Here is a 22,126-nt window from a genome sequence, read left to right on the forward strand (position 1 = left end):
GATGACCCACGTACCCCCTGGTAAATATCAATCCTACCATGTCGTTTTGCGTCCTTGCTTTGGATAATTGGGCTTTGGGCTCATCTATTTCACACGTATAATACCGAAATTTATTCGGTGCACGGCCCGTATTGATACACAGGTCATCTTAATCGTTCATTTCAACACATGTACCACATTTCCAATAGTTTGAGATCAAACAACAATATGACTAAAGAGTCGCGAGTGAGATCGAATAGAATATATAGATTAAAAAATTCTATCGTTGGGCCTGACTCTCTGTCGAGATTGAGTTCGTTGCTTCGTCGGAAGCTCACCTTAGGCCACCAACAACAAAGCGCTGGAAAGAGATCTCGCTCCCTTTGGCGAGATCATGGAATCGTTGATCATCAACGACCACGAGACCGAGAGGCCGGGAGGAAGGAACTAGAAGGCCATGAAGGAAGCAATCGTCGAGGGTTAGTATAGATCAACCATCGATGCTCTGGTTTTAGTATTGGGTCAGTAAGAGTTAGAAGCAAAAGTATATGGGTCATCGATGTTCAATCAAAAAACGTGGGTGGTGCCGGTGGTGGCGTGGAGATTGGATATATAGAACTTCGGAGATGCCGCCTCGAATTCTTCCCCGGAAGAGTTGGGTATCTAGACGAGGGTGAGGGAGAAGTTGAGGAGCAGATCGGCGGAGGGGACGATAAATTGAATATTCAGTTGGTGGCGGCGGAGGATGGTGTCGGTGGTTATGTTGGTACTCTGGTAGCGGAACTATTAAAATGAGGGCGGCAGGTTTTTATTTTTCTGAAATATGATATCATAGAGGAGGTGGGGGACGAGAGGAAGGAGTGGGATACAGAGAAAAGAGGTTAGACTGGGCATGGCGATGTGGAGGTCATTTGGTCTGTTGAGAGTGATCAAATGGGTTTTTGATAGAGAAATGATTTTAGTGGGTATAGAACAGAGAGATGGCCGAGAAGAATGAATGGGCTCATATGTGTTCTTCAGCTTTTCTCAGAGGAAGACAGTCATATCTGTCAAAAGCCAACAACCATAGTTACATGCTTAGCACGTGGGTGTGCAACGACCCTGTGTATATACATGAGCCGTGTGCCGAATAAGCTCTCTGTATAACATAATCCTCCATCTGCCATAGTGCCATCTTCTTTGTTTCTTTTTTTTCTTTTTCTTTTTTCTTTTTTTCTGAAACAATGACAATTTTTTTCGCCAATGGATTTTGATTATTCATGCAAATTCCTCAACTCAGCACATAATCGACCAAGAAGGTGAAATAATTATAACATTCAAGTTTTAAAAAAAAGGTGTGTTTCCATGTATCATTAGGCTATATCGAGTTATTAAAAGGGATGGAAAAAAAATTGATGCAGGGTTGGAAACAATTGCAGAAAGTTGATTCATTTGAATCAGTATATACGTCGTCAAGGCTTGATTTATATCTCAAGTTACTTGATTAATTGTTCACTGTCAGTATTATTCGTCTCAAAATCATTTTAGGAATACGCTTATGGTTCTCGACTTTCATGTTTGGGTCAATGATATACCTAATTGGCTATATCATAATGTGCATTGTGATGTATGTTGATCGTTAGCTATATCATAATGGCTAGAAAAAGAAATTTGCTGGGGTTGTCAACTGTAAGTTCTGCATATACATAACTATCACAGTAACTACGAATATAAACTATGTAATTATGCATGTAGCTATGTCAGATAAAAGATCAAATGCATATATCAGATTACTGACTTGACATTTTGTTGTTTGAATCTATGTCGATCTTCTCCTAGATTCACTTCTTAACACTTTCAGTTTTGTTTGATGGGACAAAATGAATGAGAATCAGTTTATGCTCTAGAAGTGATCAAATTGGCTTAAAAGACTGCTGTCATGAATAACTGTCTGTGACAGTTTCATGACAGTTACTCAACAGCTACTTCCATAAAAAAACTGTCAAATAACTTCATGTCTTAATCCAATCTGTGTCCTAATGACTTTACTGTTTGAATTCAAATTCAAACAAATGCTAACCAACTCTTATTACATAATCGATTATATCAAAATATAAGTAAAGGTAAATATATATAACTCTTAATATAAAATTCTAAGCTTGTTCATTGATGTAAAATATAACCTTAGTTCTTTTATGCAGTAAAACTGCATAGGCTATCTTACAATCTCCCACTGAACTAGGATTATACTTTACAATCTATAATCAAGCTTACTTAAGTGCGCGCTTGAATATCATACAAGTTTGCATATGCTCCAAAACCCTGTCAATTAAATTTAACTATAATAAACTATAAAAGAACATGATAGTTTGATAAAATATCAGTCTCTTATAAATACATTTCAGCAAACTCAACCACATGGATTACCACTAGTAAAATCTTGTTTGACTGAACATAATCGATTTCAAACAATTGATCCTGATGGCTTAAGATATTGCTGCATATTTCCATAATATAAAAGTAAGGAAACTGAATGTATACTTTAAATTATGCAGCAACTATAAATTAAAAGACTGAAATAAGCTAATGAAAAACATGATGAATCTTCTTAAATATCTCAGTACCTTCTTTCCTACAATCCAATGCTCCTCACCAGCATCCGATTGATATCTTGAAAGCATATTCACAGCAAAACTTATATCTGGTCTTGTGCACACTTGTGCATACATAAGACTACCAACTAAGGTTGCGTAGGGTACATTCTCCATACTTTTTCTCTCCAAATTATTCTTAGGACACTGCCCCTTATGAAATTTATCACCCTTGAAAATAGGTGTTTTATCAGATTTGCACTTCTCCATTCCAAACCTCTTCAAGACCTTATCAATGTAATTCTTTTGTGACAAACCCAACAAATTTCTTTTTCTGTCTCTACTGATCTCTATGCCAAGCACATAGTGTGCTTCCCCCATATCCTTCATATCAAAGTTTCTCTTTAGAAAATCCTTGGTAACCTTTAACAACCCCACATCACTACTAGCTAGTAATATATCATCTACACATAATACCAGAAATATAAAGTTACTCCCACTGATTTTGCAATATACACATTCATCTAATTTATTCTCTTCAAAACCAAAGCTTGCAATTACTGCATCAAATTTCAGATACCATTGTCTAGATGCTTGTTTCAAGCCATAGATTGATTTCTGTAACTTACAAACCTTCTTCTCATCCTCCACAAAACCATCTGGTGGTAACATGTGTATGTCTTCAATCAAATCTCAATTTAAGAACGATGTTTTGACATCTATCTGGTGCAATTCAAGATCAAAATGTGAAACTAGAGCCATCATCACTCTAAAAGCATCCTTGGTAGAAACAGGTGAGAATGTTTCAGTGTAGTCTATGCCTTCCTTCTGGTTATATCCCTTTGGTACAAGCCTTGCTTTGTATCTCTCAATATTGCTTTCTGCATCTTTCTTGGTTTTGTAGACCCATTTACAACTAATAGGCTTCATCTCTTCAGTTCTATTTACCAAAATCCAAACTCCATTTTGAGACATGCTTAAAAGCTCATCCTCAATTTCAAGCTTCCACTGTCATTCGGTCAATTTCTTCCCCCAAATCAAATTCAACAACAGTAAGGTAAAAATGATAATCTTCTGGGATAACAAACTTTTTTGCTCTTTCTAATCTTCTCAACAAAACAGGTTCATTAGCTGCTACCTCTTGAATCACTTCATTATTCTGTATTAAATCATCTCCAAATATTGGATCTTCTGCAACAGCTTCCTTATTTACTACTGCTTGAATTTAATTTTACATTCCTTCAATCGAAACTGAGGCTGTAACTGTTTCTGGATTATCAGTTACATCCATAGTGACTTGTTGCTGCACAATTTCTGGATACACAAACCATTCCTCCATGTCAAAATACTCATTGTCAATTAGATTATCTACCAAAATCTCTTCATTTGGATCAAAAAATTCATCAAAGAACGCAGCCCTGTGAGTCTCAAAAATTTAGTTGTGTCTTTCCTTGCAGTAGAACTTGTAGCCCCTTGATTTTTCTGAGTATCCAACAAAATGTGCTGAGATAGTTCTTCATTCAAGTTTATCATCCTTCTCCCATTATACACTCTAGCTTCTGCCTTGCATCCCCATACATGTAAATGATTAATACTTGGCTGATAACCATTCCAATTTTCAAAAGGGGTATTATTGATGGCCTTGCTGGGAGTTCTATTGCAAATGTAATTGGCTGTTTTTAAAGCCTCTTCCCACAAGAACCTTGGTAAACTTGATCTTGAAAACATACTTCTTACCATGCCCATGAGAGTTCTGTTTCTTCTCTCACAAACACCATTTTGTTGTGGAGTATATGAAGTTGTATATTGAGCAACAATGCCACATTGTTCTAAATATATGGAAAATGGTCCTTTATGTTGCCCATTTTCAGTATATTTTCCATAATATTCACCACCACGATCTGATCTGACCACCTTAATTAACTTTTATGGTTGTCTTTCAACCTCAGTTTTGAAAACTTTGAAAACATCTATGACACTAGATTTTTCAAACATTAAGTAAAGAAAACAAAACCTTGAGGAATCATCTATGAAAGTCACAAAGTAACTATTTCCACATATTGTTTGGACAGGAAATGGACCACAAACATCTGTATGAATCAATTCCAACAATTCACTGGCCCTTCGAGAATTAAATTTTCTCTTATTTGTCATTTTTTCCTTCAAACAATCAATGCATGTTTCAAAATCAGTAAAGTCTAATGCAGGCAAAATCTTTTGTTTGACCATTTCTTGAAATCTAGATTTTGAAATATGTCCTAACCTCTTATGCCACAGAAAAGATGATGCACTTGGACTATGCTTTCTCTTAATGCCTACTGTTTGTGAAACATGGCAAATTTCATGACTCTTGCTAGCCATATTGACACAATTAACATGCCAATAACCATCTATCATATCAGCAGTACCAAAACAAACAAAATCTTTATATAAACACATAGAATTGTCATTAGTACTTGAAAAACTACAAGCATTATCCAATACAAATTGAGAACCAGATATGAGGTTTCTCTTTATTGAGGGAATACAATACACATTATTTAATACTAATACATAGATAGTTATTCCTAAATAGCAATTTCACAATTCCTACAGCTTGAACGGTCACCCCTTGCCCATTTGCGGTGCATATCCTTGTTTCATTGTTTCTTGGGATTGTTTGTCTGTATAATCTCTGCATAGAATTCACAATATGAATGGGAGAACCCGTATCAAACCACCATGAACTTTTATTTACACTTGCATGAGACTTTAAACTAAAGACATCTTTTAACAGAAAAGTACCTTTCTTTTTCATCTAGTTCTTGAAGCCCTCACAGTCTTTCTTAAAATGACCAGACTTCTTACAGAAGAAGCATTTTATTGCTCCATTATTCATGGCAACAGATTTGTCTTTGTTCAGATCATGTTTGGTGCCAGAACTTGATGCACCATTCCTATTTCCAAAATGTTTGTTTTCAAAATGCTTCTTAGGCTTGTCAACGTAATTGATACTCACAACCTTTCCCCTTTTTATCTTGTCCTCTTCTTCCTCCACACAGATGGAGATTAGCTTATTAAGGCTCCAATTTTCTTCATGTGTGCTATAGAGGCTTTTGAGATGACTATATTCACCAGGGAATGAATTCAGAAGCAAAGTTACCATAAAAGACTCATCAATAGTCATTTTCAGGCCCCTCAACTTTTCGGCAAGGTTTGCTCCATGCATGATGTACTCTCTTATGCTTCCAGTGCCATTGTATTTCATCCTAGTCAGTTTGTTCATCAGCCTACTCTGCTTAGCCTTGTCAGATCTCTTGTACTTTTCAACAATTGAGTTGTAGTGCTCCTTAGCATATTCAAAATTTGGTATACCACCCTTGACAACATCATTCATACTTTTCTTGATACAAATCAGTGTCATCTTATTATGTTTCAGCCACTTTTCATACTTCTCCTTCTGGTCCTTAGAAGCATTTGCAGCAGGTTCAGTGGGTGGATCTTGCTTCATTACTTGATCAATGTCCAGCATTGCCAAATTGAGTTCTATGTCAGCCTTGCATTCCTGATAGTTCAACCCATTGAGCTTTTGATATTGGTTGATATTCATAGGAAAATTCATGGTTGTAATGAATTTTGAACTTAAATCAGTCATATATTAAATCTTTATTTGCATATGTATTTTCAATTTTACTTAATACTAAATATACAAATGCACATCTCAAATCTTAAATGATGTAGAAATAACTTGTAATGAATGTAATAATACAAATAGAACTGCATAAACATTTTCAAGATTTTGGCATCATGTGTGATACACTTATCTCTGGTGTAATGCATGAATGCTATATGATATACAACTAAAATAAGAATTTTCAGTTCAGAGACTTAACCGCTATGGCAGTCAAATCTCATTCCAAATTTTCATGTTTTATGATCTTTCTTGGTCTCTCAACTTAACATATACTTTGGCTAATGTGTTAGCACTGAACTATATATTAGTTTCAGTCTATATCAGAAAGATTGTAACTTAATCTAATATATATGTATCAATCATACATAGCTAATGTGGTAGCATTTTGTATTTCATGAAACATGTATTAGTATGTTGAATCATTTATATATTTTCTCTTGCAGACATATATATCAGCAATATTCATGTATAGAAGAAGATTCGTAAAACTTCATTGACATGCATATCATAATCCCAGAAAACATTTGATAAAACTAAATTGCACATGAACACCAATCTAATATTTGAGCATAGTTGCTCTGATACCAACTGTAAGTTCTGCATATACATAACTATCATAGTAACTACGAATATAAACTATGTAACTATGCATGTAGCTATGTCAGATAAAAGATCAAATGCATATAGCAGATTATTAACTTGACATTTTGTTGTTTGAATCCATGTCAATCTTCTCCTAGATTCACTTCTTAACACTCAGTTTTGTTTGATGGGACAAAATGAATGAGAATCAGTTTATTCTCTAGAAGGGATCGAATTGGCTTAAAAGGCTGCTGTCATGAATAACTGTCTGTGACAGTTTCATGACAGTTACTCAACAGCTACTTCCATCAAAGAACTGTCAAATAACTTCCTGTCTTAATCCAATTTGTGTCCTAATAACTTTACTGTTTGAATTCAAATTCAAACAAATGCTAACCAACTCTTATTCCATAATCAATTATATCAAAATATAAGTGAATGTAAATATATATAACTCTTAATATGAAATTCTAGGCTTGTTCATTGATGTAAAATATAACCTTAGTTCTTTTATGCAATAAAACTGCATAGGCTATCTTACAATCCATATTAATTCCATATTCTTAATTTAAAAAAAAAATCGTTTAAGACAATTGGAGAAAGTCCTAACCAGAAATCTTAGGCTAACCATATGTTGTAATTCATTCACTAATAATATGCAATTTAATTTGCAGTAGTTGATACAACGTTCCTAACATTCGAAGCGTGAGCAGTACTGTAATGCAATGCAAACTTGATAATGATAAAGGGATCTAACGATATATAGAGAATTCTGGGAGGCAGAATAAGGTCTCAGAGATCCTCTCTCTTAGCCAATTCGTAATCATACTCTGCGTTTGACTTGTTATTTTTCTTCTTATTGAACAGAATACCCGCCAATCCAACCACACAGACAGCACCAAGCACAAAACCAACCATTGTTACCCTGTTCTTACTCTGCTCCGAACTATAATACTCGTCGTCAAAATCAATACTATCGTCCTCTGCTCTATAGTTGGACGGCAATACAGTAGGGTCAGGAGCCATTTCAGAATCAGGAGAACCAGGGTCAGTATCCGACAATGGCTCGGATCCGAACACAGAAGATGGTTCAGGTGCTGGTGCTAGAGTTGGAGTGTAAGCCTCGTAGACTTCTGGAGCCTCAACTTCAACGTAAGGGGGTGGAGAAGGGTATTGGGTGAAGTAAGGAGCAGGGGATGGAGAGTAGTCTGGAGAGATATTAAGCTGCTCTGCTTCTTTTTCAGGGGCTGGGGCATCGATATAAGGCTGTGGTGGCGGAGAATATTCCGATGCATTATCTGAAGGGACCGGAGAATCTACTCCACCACTTTCAGGAGGCTCGGAATAAGGAGATGGAGATGCAGAAGAGATCGGAATCTCAATGTCTGCCGGCATTGTGTCGTTTGATGATGATGCCGTTGTTACAAAGAACAGTGTAATGATGCAGAAACATATCTTGGAGAGCTCGATCGACTGCCATGGTGTAGAAGATTTTGCTGTTTAATTGAATGTGGCTTAGAAAGAAATACACTATGGCTGAATGATGAAGAAGAGTTTCTAAAATAAAGGTGATGAATTGAGAGATTCAGGTAGCAATGTCATGGATTTAAAATGTGTTAATTGGTGGGAAATGGTTTAGTCAGAAATTCAAATTCTGACTATGAAAATGGTGAAAGGGTTGCATGGAGAGTATTTATCACTTAATATTAATGTTTGATTTGAGATCTTAATGAAGGAGGTGAATGCTAATAATGGAGGAAAATTGAAGGTGCGAACGGGACCTTTTGTATAATTAATGGCGTTAAAAATTGAAAGGAATTTGTAAGATTGAGATTCAATTTTATTTGTTTTTTTAGTAAAAGGCGGGTAGCCATAAAATCTTTCTTTTTTTAATCAAAAACGTTAAATAATTTATTAAATATAAAAGTCACAACGATTTAATGTCAAAAATACATCTAGATAAGCAAAAGAAAAGCAAATGATGTAAAAAAAATACATCTGTAATGTTGTTCGAGCTGGGAAAAAGATTTCCTCAGGGAACAATCAGCAAGTCCAGGTTTTGAACCCTAGATGGTTCTAACCTTCGTTCTGTGTTGTTGTTTGGCGTGCCAGTACCTTTGAGTTAGGTACAACTCTTGCTTGTTGATGATGATTGCGCTCACGTACTGTCTTCTTCTCGAACGATTGTTCCGCAGTTGCTGATAAACCGTTGAAGTTCGAATGACCTATACACAACCGGAGTTGCTAGGTACCTTTCACTCCACCTCAAATAGATGACCGATCTTACTTTAGACCGCTTGGGGAAAAGCAGAGCTTATAATGTGTCGTTGATAGCGGGACTCTTTTGCTGTAGGGAATTGCTGACTAGTGCAGACTTTTGTGTTTGCTAGAAACTAGGCTAGCGACTCGATGGACTTGACTCTGGTTGCCAAAGCTAATCGAACTTGTTGCTACATGCAGTGTGAGGCGTACATCTGGGTAGCTCCGCTCTGATGGGAGACTTGGTTTGCCGAAGTGAATCAGACTTTTGCTCCGTGAGAAGACTGGACTATGCGGTTACGCGATAGTTTGTTTGACGTTGTGTGTGTCTTCAATTTTGCACATTCAACCCCTTTATATAGAGAATACAGATTGTTCTTTCTTGCGGATCAAGTCTTAAGAACATCTTAGTTGATTTGGATTCACCTTCCTTATTCAACTCAGATTCTATACAGCATCAGTCCCGAAATCTATTCCAATAAGGAATGTAATCTTGTTTTTCGATAGATTTTTCTCAAATAACCGGTCCACAAGTCTAAAGGATATAAATAATACCGGAGTATTATTTTAGGCTCAAACAAATGTGCAAAAAAATTTAAATAATGCAAGAATCATTACGTCGAAATGTCGATCTAGGTGTACTTATTAACTAAACCAATTCAAAATTTATAGTCTCCCTGATCATCATCATTATATATCTACAATGGTACACATCTCATTACTCATATGCATATATTCCTGAGACGGAGCAACATAGTGCATCATTGGTAAAAGTTCACAAAGTAATATTGTTAATTCCATTATGCTAATTTAGGCAATTAAACAGACGCATGCCCAATTACATCATACATTTCTTAGTAAACAACATGAATTCACAATATAACAAATCTCAAAGATAGAAAGAGCTTTTTGTTTTTTTTATAGAAAAATAGAAAGAGCCTTAAAAACATAGTAGAATGCAACGTAAACTCGGGTGGCACATTTAAAACGAGTGCCTTAATTTGTTCACAAAGTGACATATCAACACAACAATATACATTTCATTAAAAAAAACACAACAATATACATATAACAGGGTCCAAAGTCCAAACTTCCGAATTATTCTCCCATGCCACGTTAATATAATATGTATTCAATTCTCCTTGATAGAATTATATGTTGGACGAGCTCCTAAAAGAACCCCCAGACTTAGCAGCTCCTGCTCTCAATATGTTCTGGTGGTACAAAGCTGCAATGGCTGCACCAATAAAGGGTCCAACCCAGAAGATCCACTGCAACAATCATGAAAGATAAGATCATCAGCACAATTATAAATTACTGTTAAGTCGATCACCAGCAAAATAATTCCTTTGCAATTGAAATTTTGAGGGTAAGGGTAAGTTAAAGGTGCATACATGGTCATCCCAAGCCTTCTCATTGTTGTATATCACTGCAGCTCCAAAACTTCGAGCTGGGTTGATCCCTGTGCCAGTGATTGGAATTGTGGCAAGATGAACCATGAAAACAGCAAACCCAATGGGCAGTGGCGCCAATACCTTGATCAAACACAAACACAGATTGAGCAACTCACGTTCATCGATTTTCATTCCTTGGGACCTTGACTAATTAATTTAGATTAATTTAGGTACTTACTGGAACATGGGAGTCCCTTGCATTTCTCTTAGGATCAGTGGCAGAGAAGACAGTGTAGACAAGAACAAAGGTGCCAATAATCTCAGCAGCCAAACCAGTGCCTTTGTTGTACCCATCAGCTAGGCCATTAGCTCCACCACCATAGTTAGTGTACAAAGCACTCTGGAATGATTTCACAAGTCCACACCCGCATATTGCTCCCAAGCATTGAGCCACAATATACAATACAGCTCTCGGTAGTGACACCTTCCTTGCCAAAAACAGCCCGAAAGTCACTGCAGGGTTTATGTGCCCTCCTGCATAAATTATTACAGGTGAAGTACTTATCAGATAATTGTTAAACCCTAACATTCAGAAGCAGCCTCACTCTCTCCTTTATGAAATACTTCAATTATAATTTGATAAATGATAACATGCATGCATGTTGAACTTAAGCTCCCCCATAATTAGTTAACTACGTACATCAAGAAGGCTGAGTTATAAATTGGAGATTTCGTTAATTAAGAGGATATCTCACCTGAGATTCCAGCAGTGCAGTAAACAAGGACAAAGATCATGCCACCAAAGGCCCAAGCAATGCCTAAAATGCCAACACCACCACATTGGTCTCCACCTTTGAGAGTGTCACTCTGGCTCTTGTATCCAATCACTGTGAGCACAGTGATGTACAAGAACAAAAGGGTAGCAATGAACTCTGCAATGATGGCTCTGTAAAATGACCATTTTCCGAACTCCTCCGGATCGATCAATGGTGTTGGCGGTGGGTCCTGGTAGTCCTTGGCCGCAAAACCACCTACTTCAATGTCCTTGCCCATGGCTATAATCAAGCTTACTTGACAGATGAAGACAGGAAGTGACTATAGTGAGTGGGTGCTGTGCTGGCTTTGAAATAGATACTCGGTGTTTGTGATGAGAAAGAGGGGAGAGCTGAGCGGTTTATATGGGAGTGTTCTTTTGGATTTGAGTGAAAGTGGAGTTAGGATTATTAAACTTGTGAGTTGGCCGTCCAAGCCTTCAAATTCCACAAATTTTGTTTGCTTTTCTCTTTCAGTGACCCACCTTGTGGATTCGTCTATCACAGCATCACATCATCATGCGGATCAAATCATCATTATTTAATTTTCATAAAATTAAATCTTATGATTTTCATTACATTTCTTTTTCTATTTTTTGTCTTTTTTTTTTCACACACATAAAAATTGATCTGCATAGTGTGCAGATCTGCATGTTAGAATTTTCTCACCTTGTATAATGCAAGTTCTTTTTTTCTTTTTGAAGATAATGTAACCCTATTGGTTTCGTCAGACTCATCTGAGCTGTGATTACTATAATTTCCATATATTACTCGACATCGGTAGGAAATGAGATAGGTCGAAGCTAAAAAACAATTTTCATAACATGATTACTTAAAAACATCATGAATTACACCACGTCAAATAAATCTCCAACTCTACCGCGAGTTGATCTCAACTTAAACTCAAACATGACGGGAACAAAAACATCTAAATTCAAGATGATCATCAAAAGTTCAAAACATAAACTAATTTAAAAATGAGCGAGCAGTCTAATTTGTAGCTGTAATTAATTAAAGATCTATTTTGGCAGTGGCCGAACTAGGAAGTTATATGAGTGGGGGCAAAAAAATTACTTTTATTTAGGCGAAGCGCAATTTTTTTTTTTAACTCTACTATCCTTAAATTAAATATCGATATTTGTCATTAGAATGAAGCTCTTTCAAATTAATCTCTGCATGCTTCGGTTTTGATATTTCATTCTATATAAGAGAAAATGATATTTGGTCTGATGTTCATTTATAAAATTTCTTCGTCTCACAACTACAAATTTAAATAAACATAACAATTTATCTATTGAATAAGTCATGAATAAAAAAACTAAACTAGTAAACATTAAAACAAAATAATTCAACATAAACAAAATGAGAAAAGTATAAGATTTTGGATTTTTTCTGTGAACAATCTGATTTAATAATATAGAAAATTTCTCTTATATTATAAAATAAATGAGAAAGTTGAAGTATTGCACTCATCAATTATCAAAAATTGAATTTTCGAGGGACTTTTAAATTAATATGTAGAAAAAAAAAACTTAAAATTGAGTGGGGGTAGTGGCTCTTAAAATTATCAAAAAACGTTTTTTTTTTTACCAGTTCATAAAATTTCCCTGCAAACCCCAAAAAAGTTGCGTATATTAGTAGAAGAATTTCTTAATTAAGACACTAGTTTAAGGTACATCACCACCATTTCCAAAAAAAAAGGTACATCACCACCGCCCCATATTCAAATTCCAACTCAGACCAGCATCACCCTCCCAATCACTCACAACCGGCCACATTTCGCTGCAATCATTGTTCTTACATTAATCACTTTAATCAGAATTTATGTCTTAATCAACATTATCCTATGCTATAATAGGCCTATAATGAACAAGATAAGACAAACTCAATTCCGACCTAAAACTATAAAAAAAAGTAGTGGCTGGTTAGAAGCCACGCGTCGTCTGTTGTTTATTTTTTTACTATAACATTGCTCAAATATGTTTATTGTTCGCTACTTTTTTAAAAAAAATTAGAGCGTAAAATAACATTTGTGGAGATGAGATTAGCAAATACAAAGAAGATTAGGAACAAGGACAAAAGCCTCTCTATAGTTAATTAAAAACGAGAAAGAAACTGAAGGCCAATTGAGAGGCCTAGCCCTCATTCTAGAAGGTCTTTGGCCTAATTGAAAGGACAAACCAAAAGGTTGATTCTTAATAAAGAAACCCTACTACAACCCATTCTTATACAATCTAACTAGATATCGTAGCTCAAACAAAAACAAAATAAAAATATCGAAGCTCATTAGTTTAGTCGACTAAACTTTTAAATTGAAACTCAATACATGAATGATTGAAATGTGGTGTGATGTCCCTAATAAGTTGTACCTTTTCCAGAAGAACCCACGTACAAGGCATATGCAACGAGCTTTTTTCCGCCAGCGCAAGTATGCGAATTTCCATTGCTAACATAGTCCTCAAAAAAAAATATATATATATATATCATATTTTTTTCATAGGATGTTACTCAATTTACACATGAACATATGAACTAGACATGAATAGACAAAGAAAAATATTTGGTACAAAACCAACTAATATTTGTATTATAAATATTACATAAATATTACAGTCTTCCCTTCGATATCATAATTTGAGATGTGCGAGTTATAATTGAACAAACAACAATAATTGAACAAACAACAGGTGGAAAACATCTTTTTTCCTTGTTCAAACTCTTACATTTTTTTTCTTACTTTTATCATACATTGATTTTAAGACGTACATTTGCCTAATAAACTAGGGCTTGTCAACGGGCTGGGCAGGGCCAAGCCCGACCCATTCATGGCGGGCTTGGAGTAGACCGAACCAGATTTTATTACGTTTTTAAAAATAGCGGGCCGGTTTTGTTTATAAATACATTTCTAATCATACTAATTTTTTTTTTGGGCTTGGAACCCGACAAATTTGGGAGACTCATCCCCACGCCTAAATGATTTCATTGAAATAAAAACCGCAAGATACAAATTGTAGGTAATGAGGCCATGAGGGCACCATATAAGCCTACATCAGTTCAAAGTCATTCCCAGTTACTACATAGATGTTTGAACAAAATATTTTAAATACTTTCCAATTACATAGGAGTGGAAGATTATAACTCATAAAGGTAATAATAACATCACAGTGTTACAAATAAATAAATAATTTATTTGTTTTATACCATCATATATATTATGAACATGATAAATATATATAAATATGAGTAATTCATTAGCTTGTAACACTCATTCAATGCTTTGAAAATGAAACGTATGTTTAACTTTAGAATTTAAGATTATTCAAAATAGTATTATATTTTGAAATTCAACAAAAATTTTAATAAAATTTAGATTCACACATTCATGCATGTTAATATAATATACATGTAATGTACCAAACCATCCTTAATCGATATATTAGAATCTATCTTATTGCATATTATACATACATATATATATATATATATATATATATATTTGTGTACCTAATTGGCATCGCACACAAAATCATCCTCTTTTTGAGAAAATGAATTGTAATTAGTAGTGATTAAGGCAAATATGTATGTATTCCAAATATGCACCAGTTACATGTCACAACTTTGAAATTTTTATTCTTGCTTTTTCTTTTTTTCTCTTTTAATTATGAGAAATTTACTTGATTAATAGAGATATATACTAATATTTATCATAGCAGTATTATTTGTATATATAAATATTTATTATTTAGCATATTAGCATAATATATATTGATATTATTTATATATAACTATATGTTTATATATCATAAATTTATGGGCTTTCACGGGCCGGGCTCGGCAGGCTTTTGCGAGTTGGGTTCGATGGACTTTTGGCGGACCGGGCCTAAGGGCCCGGCCGGGTTTCTCACCCCTAAACCAAGCTTGTCCCTCTACCTACCGGGCCGGGCTTTATGCACATCGGGCTTGCGAGCCTCCATCAGCCCACTTGATCTGCGGGCTTAATGATGAGGCATATAATAAACCATTAATCAAACACATAATGACATGCTAGATTTTGAATGTTTGGCAAATATCTATATTGTATCCAGGGGCAGAACTACCTTCTTAGATGAAGGTGTCCGGATCCCCCTTATATTTGTAAATCTTTCCATAATCACTTCATATATCTCATAAAAATGCTGAACTTTTATGCTAATTAATACCGAACCCCCCTTAATCAAGGACAACAACACGTAAAGGACAATCAAAGAGGTTAATTTACATTTTAGTAGTACTTAATGTGTGCTAATTGCATCCAATTTGAAGATAAAAATATGTAAAATCATTATCATGTACACTTTATTTATATCTCGACCCCTCAAGATTTCATTTCTGGTTCCACCTATGATTGTATCTATGTTCAAATCTAATCCATGCTAGATATCTTGATTCTTGAGGACAAGGAGATGGGACTGTGACACTGTTTGAAAGAAATGAGATGGATTTTGTATTATGAAGGTTGAACAACCTGAATGGTAGATTTGGTGTAAAAACGCTGAACCGTGGAACCAATAACGGTTGAAAAGGAAGGTGAAACACAAAATTTAAGTGTAACCAAGTCGGAATTTTTCCCAACTCATTTGAGTTCCAAGCCTTTTTTACAATTAAAAAAAACAGAGTTGCATGCAATAGTAGGCACATTTAAAATGAATGCCTTCGTCCACAAAGAGATCTATTATTGTCTATACAAATTACATGGTTCCAACTTCTGAAGTCTCCTCCCACCATATGGAAACTGCATTCATTTAAAATGATTGTATTTATATGTTGGAGGAGCTCCTGAAGGAGCCCAAAGACTTGGCTGCTCCTGCTCTCAGTATGTATTGGTGATATACGGCAGCTATGGCAACACTAATGAACGGTTCAACTGATGGAGTGTTTTTAAGGCCATCAATAAAGCCATGTAGATGATAATATAATAGTTAGTAAGGGCTATCGTTATAGGTCGGGGATTGAGGGTACTTTGCAAGATAGAGCGTTAGTAAAATGATTATCTACAACATTCGCATAAATACACGAGGGTGTTCGAAGTTGATTTAATTGGTGAACAAAATTAAATAAAACAAAAGTCTTGTTGAAAACAAAATATCAAAAAGTGAATATGGATGTACATATGAAAAAAACAATAGTTAGGAAGTAGGAACTTCTCTCCACCACTAGATACGCTTAAATCACCCCAAAACAATGTTAATGATTATAGATAAATGCACTCATAGTTAAGCCAATGTCGTTAGGTCATTAACCATATTACATTCTCTTAGTTGTTATACTAAGCGAAATGTCGGTATCGACTTAACTATATTCTCAATTAATTGATCTATGAAATGTCAGTATCTAGACCACAATAACTAAAATCATGAAGATCTAAGAACGTTTGAGTAACAACAAATAATCTAAAGTCAATGTCGGTAGCCTTAGATTACCAAGGAATCACTTTATACAAGTACCTGCAAAGAACTTATTATCTCTCATAGAATATGCAACGATATGTTGGTCATATACACATTCAAGATAATAAACCCTAAAACATGCATCAAAGTGTTGACCCAAAAAACATGCAATAAATTATCAATGAACAATCAGTAAAAAAAATCTCATCTGAAATCATATAGATCAATTGGGGTTCAAAATTAAAGACATGTCTAAAACTTTGATTAGCCACTAACTACTAAGGAGTTTAGTTACACGTAATCTTGAATAAGAGCATCAAATAATATATGGGAGAGGAACTAAAGGAGGAGAAAGAAGAACTTGATGATAGATAAGAGATCTCCTGATATATGGTTGCCCGAATCTCCCTTTTCTTCTTTTTCTCTTCTTCTCTTCTCTGTTTTCTCTCTGTCTCCCTTGCCTCCCTTCATTCTCTCCCTCATGTCTCCTCTGTTTTTCTAATATAAATGGGGCTAAGAAACCCTAGCAGTTCGTCCATAGGCTTTATGGAGTGGTATGTGCCTTAAAATAAAACTTTGATCCACAATAAAAAAATCATGCAGACCAACCTCTGCTCACTAAATTGATAAACTTTCTCCAGAAAATAGATATTGCTGCGATTCCAATGGATCTAGAAAATAGACTCCTAGAGTTTTTCATCGAGATATTATAAAATAAATTTCCTCCATGTAGATTGCCCGCTATAGTTCGTCGAAGTTGACTGTTCTGCAGAGGCATAATCCTGATTTAGGGTTTTATTGCTCTTTTTGCTTCTTTAAACACATCTTCATCTTATTTTGCTCCAATGAACCTAAAAACAATAAACTAAGTTAACATAGACATTATTAAGAGAATAATTAACTAAATGAGAGAGATAACATGTTAAGAACGTCGCATTATATGCTCTTATCACCAACCCAGAAGATCCATTGAAACAATCATCAGAAAAAAATACAAATCGATCAGCATAGCACATGAGTAAAGCAAACTTGTAGAATTACTTTGCTGGTGAAATCAAGAGGCTAGGGGTAAGGGACTAAGTGGCATCATCCCAAGCTTTCTCATTGTTGTACATAACTGCAACTCCAAAACTTCGAGCTGGATTGATCCCAGTCCCGGTGATTGGGATTGTGCGAGGTGAACCATGAACACAGCAAACCCAATTGGCAGTGGTGCCAATACCTTTCATCAATAAAACACAAACACAGATCAAGACCAATCTTCTTTCTTCAAGTAACTAAATCAATTGAATAAATACTTTAGGTACTTACTGGGACGTGGGAGTCCCTTGCATTTCTCTTAGGATCAGTGGCAGAGAAGACAATGTAGACAAGAACAAAGGTGTCGATGATCTCAGCAGCCAAACCAGTGCCTTTGATGTATACATCAACTAGGCCATTAGCTCCACCACCATAGTTTGTGTATAAAGCACTCTGGAGCAATTTGACAAGCGCACACCCACATATTGCTCCCAAGGATTGAGCCACAATATACAATACAGCTCTTGGTAGTGACACCTTTCTAGCCAAAAACAACCCAAATGTGACAGCTGGGTTTATGTGCCCTCCTGCATGCATTAATTTGTTCAAACATTGTCAGCAAGGTTTGGTTCTAGAAGGTTTAAGATTGAAAAGGGATGACGTTAAGTAGTTAACCCACCAGAGATTCCTACAATGCAGTAAACAAGGACAAAGATCATGCCCCCAAAGGCCCATGAAATGCCAAGGATGCCAACACCACCACATTGGCCACCACATTGGTCTCCACCTTTGAGAGTGTCGCTCTGGCTCTTGTATCCGATCACAGTGATGTACAGGAACAGAAGGGTAGCGATGAACTCAGCTATAATAGCTCTGTAGAAGGACCATTTTCCAAACTCCTCTGGATCGATCAATGGTGTCGGCGGTGGGTCGTAGACTCGTAGTAGTCCTTGGCAGTAAACCCTTCTTGCGCTCCAACTTCAATGTACCTACTCATGGCTCTTCGCTTAGTGGAGGTAGAACTAGAGAAAGGAAGCTAGAGAAAGAGCTGAGAAAGATTGATGTAGTGTTTGATTAGCTAGAAAAATTGTTGGTGTTTGTGATGAGAAAGAGAGGGGAGTTGGGGGTTTATAACTAGGGCTGGATTACCGAACCAACCGAGGCATATTTTCCTTAACCGAAGCCGAACCGATCTTCGTCGGTATGAAAATTCTGAAACCGAAGCCGATCCGACGTAGTCGGCAAACTGATAAATCGGCAACCGATATATCGGTCGGTATCGGTCGGCAACCGACGGAAGTTGCGAAGCTCAAATCTCCAAACACATAGCCGATCTGAAATATAGATGATGCTTTTCATCAAAAATTGCATGTAAAGATTCAAAATTTATAGAAAGCAATTGGTGTTTGTAAAGATTGAAGACTCATAGATGAAAAGCATAATAATTTTTGACTTCTTGGATGAGATTTCAAATCCAAAATCACCAGTGGAGGAGGGAGAGGAGGAAGACAAAGAAGGGAGAACAAAGAACCTGATAAAGGTTATAAATCCAATTCCCAGAAGAAAGAAAGGGAAGATTGAAGGTGTAAAGAAGAAGATGAACCGGAAGAGAGAAGAGAAGAATGCAGAGGGTTCTGCGTTGGATGAGAGAAGATGTGATATCTCGATCCAAAATGCCAACCCTATTATTTTGGGGATGGAGGCGTTGAAGAGAGTGAATGAGGTGAGGGAGTGTCGAATGAAACCCTTAGTGGGGTTTGGTTCTGTGTTTTAATTATATCAAACGAAAAAGAAGTAATAAATATATTGTTTGTAGTATATATGACAAGTAAAGAGGTTGCTCTAGTGGTCAGGAGAGCAAGCTCCGTATGAAATGGTAGGGGTTCCAATCCTACTTCTTTTAAAAAATATGATATATTCCGTCGGTTCGGTATGCCGATGATATACATATATGAATATCGTAGCCGAGCCGAATATGTATTATCGATACGGCTCAGCTGAGCTGAAAGTTAATTTACCGAAAATTCAGTTCAATTCAATACAATCCGGTTCAGATCTCAGTTGGTTTGGCAGTTTTGGCCCATTCGGCCCAAAATGCCAACCCTAGTTTATATGGAGGTTTCTAGGAGTTGAGTGAAGTGGAGTCGGATTATTAAAGTGGTGCCTGGCCGTCTAAGTTTTCAAGGTCACAAATTTCATTTGCTTTCTTCTTCTATGACCCACCTTGCCTAATGGGTAATGAATAGGCTCAATAGTCTAAATATCGTTTTTGGTATCGTATCGGTCGAGACGTAAAACGATATATCGGGAGATATATCGGTTTTATCGGGGATATATCGGTTTTATCGGATTTGATTATTTTCAATAAAAGTTATAAAATTATACTTCAATATGTATCAAATAAACTAAAAAAACGGTATTAAGTAAACTAAAGAAAATAAATACTTGATTTAATGACAATTAAAGTACACGAACGACATCTAATAATAAAAATAGGCATTTAAGAATGATTATTTAGACTTGAAATTCATCATATATATTTAAAATATATATAAAGTAAAAATATATATGAAAAAATGAAAAAAAAATAATTTTTTCAAAAAAAAAAGAGGAAATAAATATTAAAAAATTAAACAAAAATTGAGAAAATAAAAAAATATCAAAGTTTGACCGATATTTGACCGATATATCGGAGTTTGACCGATATATCGAGGTTTGACCGATATTTGACCGTTGACCGATATAGTCAACCGATATGGCGATATCGTATCGTTTTCTAAATATCGACGATATATCTGATATTTAGAACACTGAATAGGCTATGATTGTATAATTCCAGTAAGCTTTAAAACTAATCTAATATATACAATTGGAGTTAGTTAAGGATTGATCTCAGTGGCCATAATTACTACATTACTCATGGGTTTGGCGTCGAAATGTAGGAAGAGGTTAAAAAGCAGCAGGGAAATTGACAATGGTGAAAATGGCACTATCATGCAAAACCGACCAATCATGAGCACCACCCAAAGCACCACAGAAACGCATCAACCTCTCGACCAATCACATCTGGGCATATATCGCTAATCATTCTTCTTAGATTAATCACCTGAGTGCAATTTCGTTCGTAATTATGGCATGTTTACTTACTCGGAATGGAGTTGTATTCCTCCGGAATCAATTCTATTATGGTGTTTACTTGTAAAGCGGAATGGGATTTGTGATGGGGCCCACCTCTAAAATCCGGAATGAATTCCGAAAAGGACCCGGAATTATAATAACAAGGGAAGAGTTCGGAATGGGAGGCAATGGAAAATTACTTCCGAAAATATCCTCATGATTTTCCAAAAAAACCCAACCCTAGAGTAATGGCTTGTTTAATCTCAGCAGCCATCTCATTTTCACAACAAGAGAAAAAACAAGAACTGAAGAAACGCTGTGGTTGCTAGGTTTGTGTTCTCATCCTTTGTTCTTCAATCATCCTCTCTCTTATATTCTCTAGACTACATCACAAGTTGGCATGATCTTTGTTGAAATCTTCACAAGATACAGTTTCAATCTTTATTGAAATTGAACTCAGTTTTAGCACTTTTGAAAGGGTATGAATTCTTAGAAACCCAGATCTCAACTCTTGTGTGGAAATAGGAGGTTAGCTCAGCCATATATATGTGTCAAACATGGTTAGCTTGTTGATAATTGTTACATACTTGCATCTCTGTGAGGCGCATAAGCCATGCCTTTGTCACCATTACAGTAAAGAAAATAGCAATGAAAACTTGATTAGAAAAGGTAGTTGCTAAAAGATCTAATAATTTTAGGAAAATGGCTAGGGAGGAAGGTCGGTAGCATTTATGTCCTATAATATGGTCTGGAAATGCCTCTACAAATAAGAAGTTATTTGTCTCACTATGAAGTATGAACATACTCAAATCATGTTGAACAACTTGTATAGAACAAAGGATGGTTTCAGAAATTATAAAGTTACAACAGTAATGGAGATTCTTTTGTTAGTCTATTGTAGGCTTCTGCTGATATTTCCAGAGAGTCTAGTCCCCATTTCACTTGTAGACGATACACTAGATTATCCCTCATTTCTTTGATGCCTATACTATCCTCTCTATATCATCCAGTTAATACTTAGGATCATAAGATACATAAACAAATATTAAAAAAATTACTATTATCTTTGAAATTTATGTTCTTCCGTCCATTTTCTCAGTTGGTTTGGTATCTAGTATAGTGATGGAGATGACATTTCTTGTTTTTGTGATGTACATATTTATTAGAACACGTTGGGGAGGTTTCTATGGTATATGACTTTGCATATTTGGTGAATTTATGTCCTAGTATTGCATCCATACCAAGTTTATACCATCTGTTATCACTTTTATGATCACTCATCCAATTTTAGGAA

General features: G+C 35.6%; 2 protein-coding genes and 1 pseudogene across 2 annotated transcripts; all 3 read right to left on the reverse strand.

The window, feature by feature from the left end:
- Positions 1-7,596: 7,596 nt before the first annotated feature.
- LOC126796806 (vegetative cell wall protein gp1-like) lies at positions 7,597-8,199 on the reverse strand. The gene has a single exon (XM_050523530.1). It carries the CDS (start codon positions 8,197-8,199, stop codon positions 7,597-7,599), a length of 603 nt encoding a protein of 200 aa, XP_050379487.1.
- A 1,841-nt stretch (positions 8,200-10,040) lies between these two features.
- Positions 10,041-11,549, reverse strand: LOC126800847 (aquaporin PIP2-1-like). Its single transcript, XM_050528262.1, has 4 exons — positions 11,213-11,549; positions 10,696-10,991; positions 10,458-10,598; positions 10,041-10,334 (listed from the first exon to the last, which is right to left on the reverse strand). The coding sequence occupies exons 1-4, from the start codon at positions 11,508-11,510 to the stop codon at positions 10,215-10,217; spliced, it is 855 nt and encodes a 284-aa protein (XP_050384219.1). The 5' UTR covers positions 11,511-11,549; the 3' UTR covers positions 10,041-10,214.
- A 5,406-nt stretch (positions 11,550-16,955) lies between these two features.
- On the reverse strand, positions 16,956-19,430 carry LOC126800818 (aquaporin PIP2-1-like; annotated as a pseudogene).
- Positions 19,431-22,126: the final 2,696 nt, after the last annotated feature.

This window comes from Argentina anserina, chromosome 6 (genome assembly GCF_933775445.1).
Source record: "Argentina anserina chromosome 6, drPotAnse1.1, whole genome shotgun sequence".
In the NCBI taxonomy this organism is placed as follows: domain Eukaryota; kingdom Viridiplantae; phylum Streptophyta; class Magnoliopsida; order Rosales; family Rosaceae; genus Argentina; species Argentina anserina.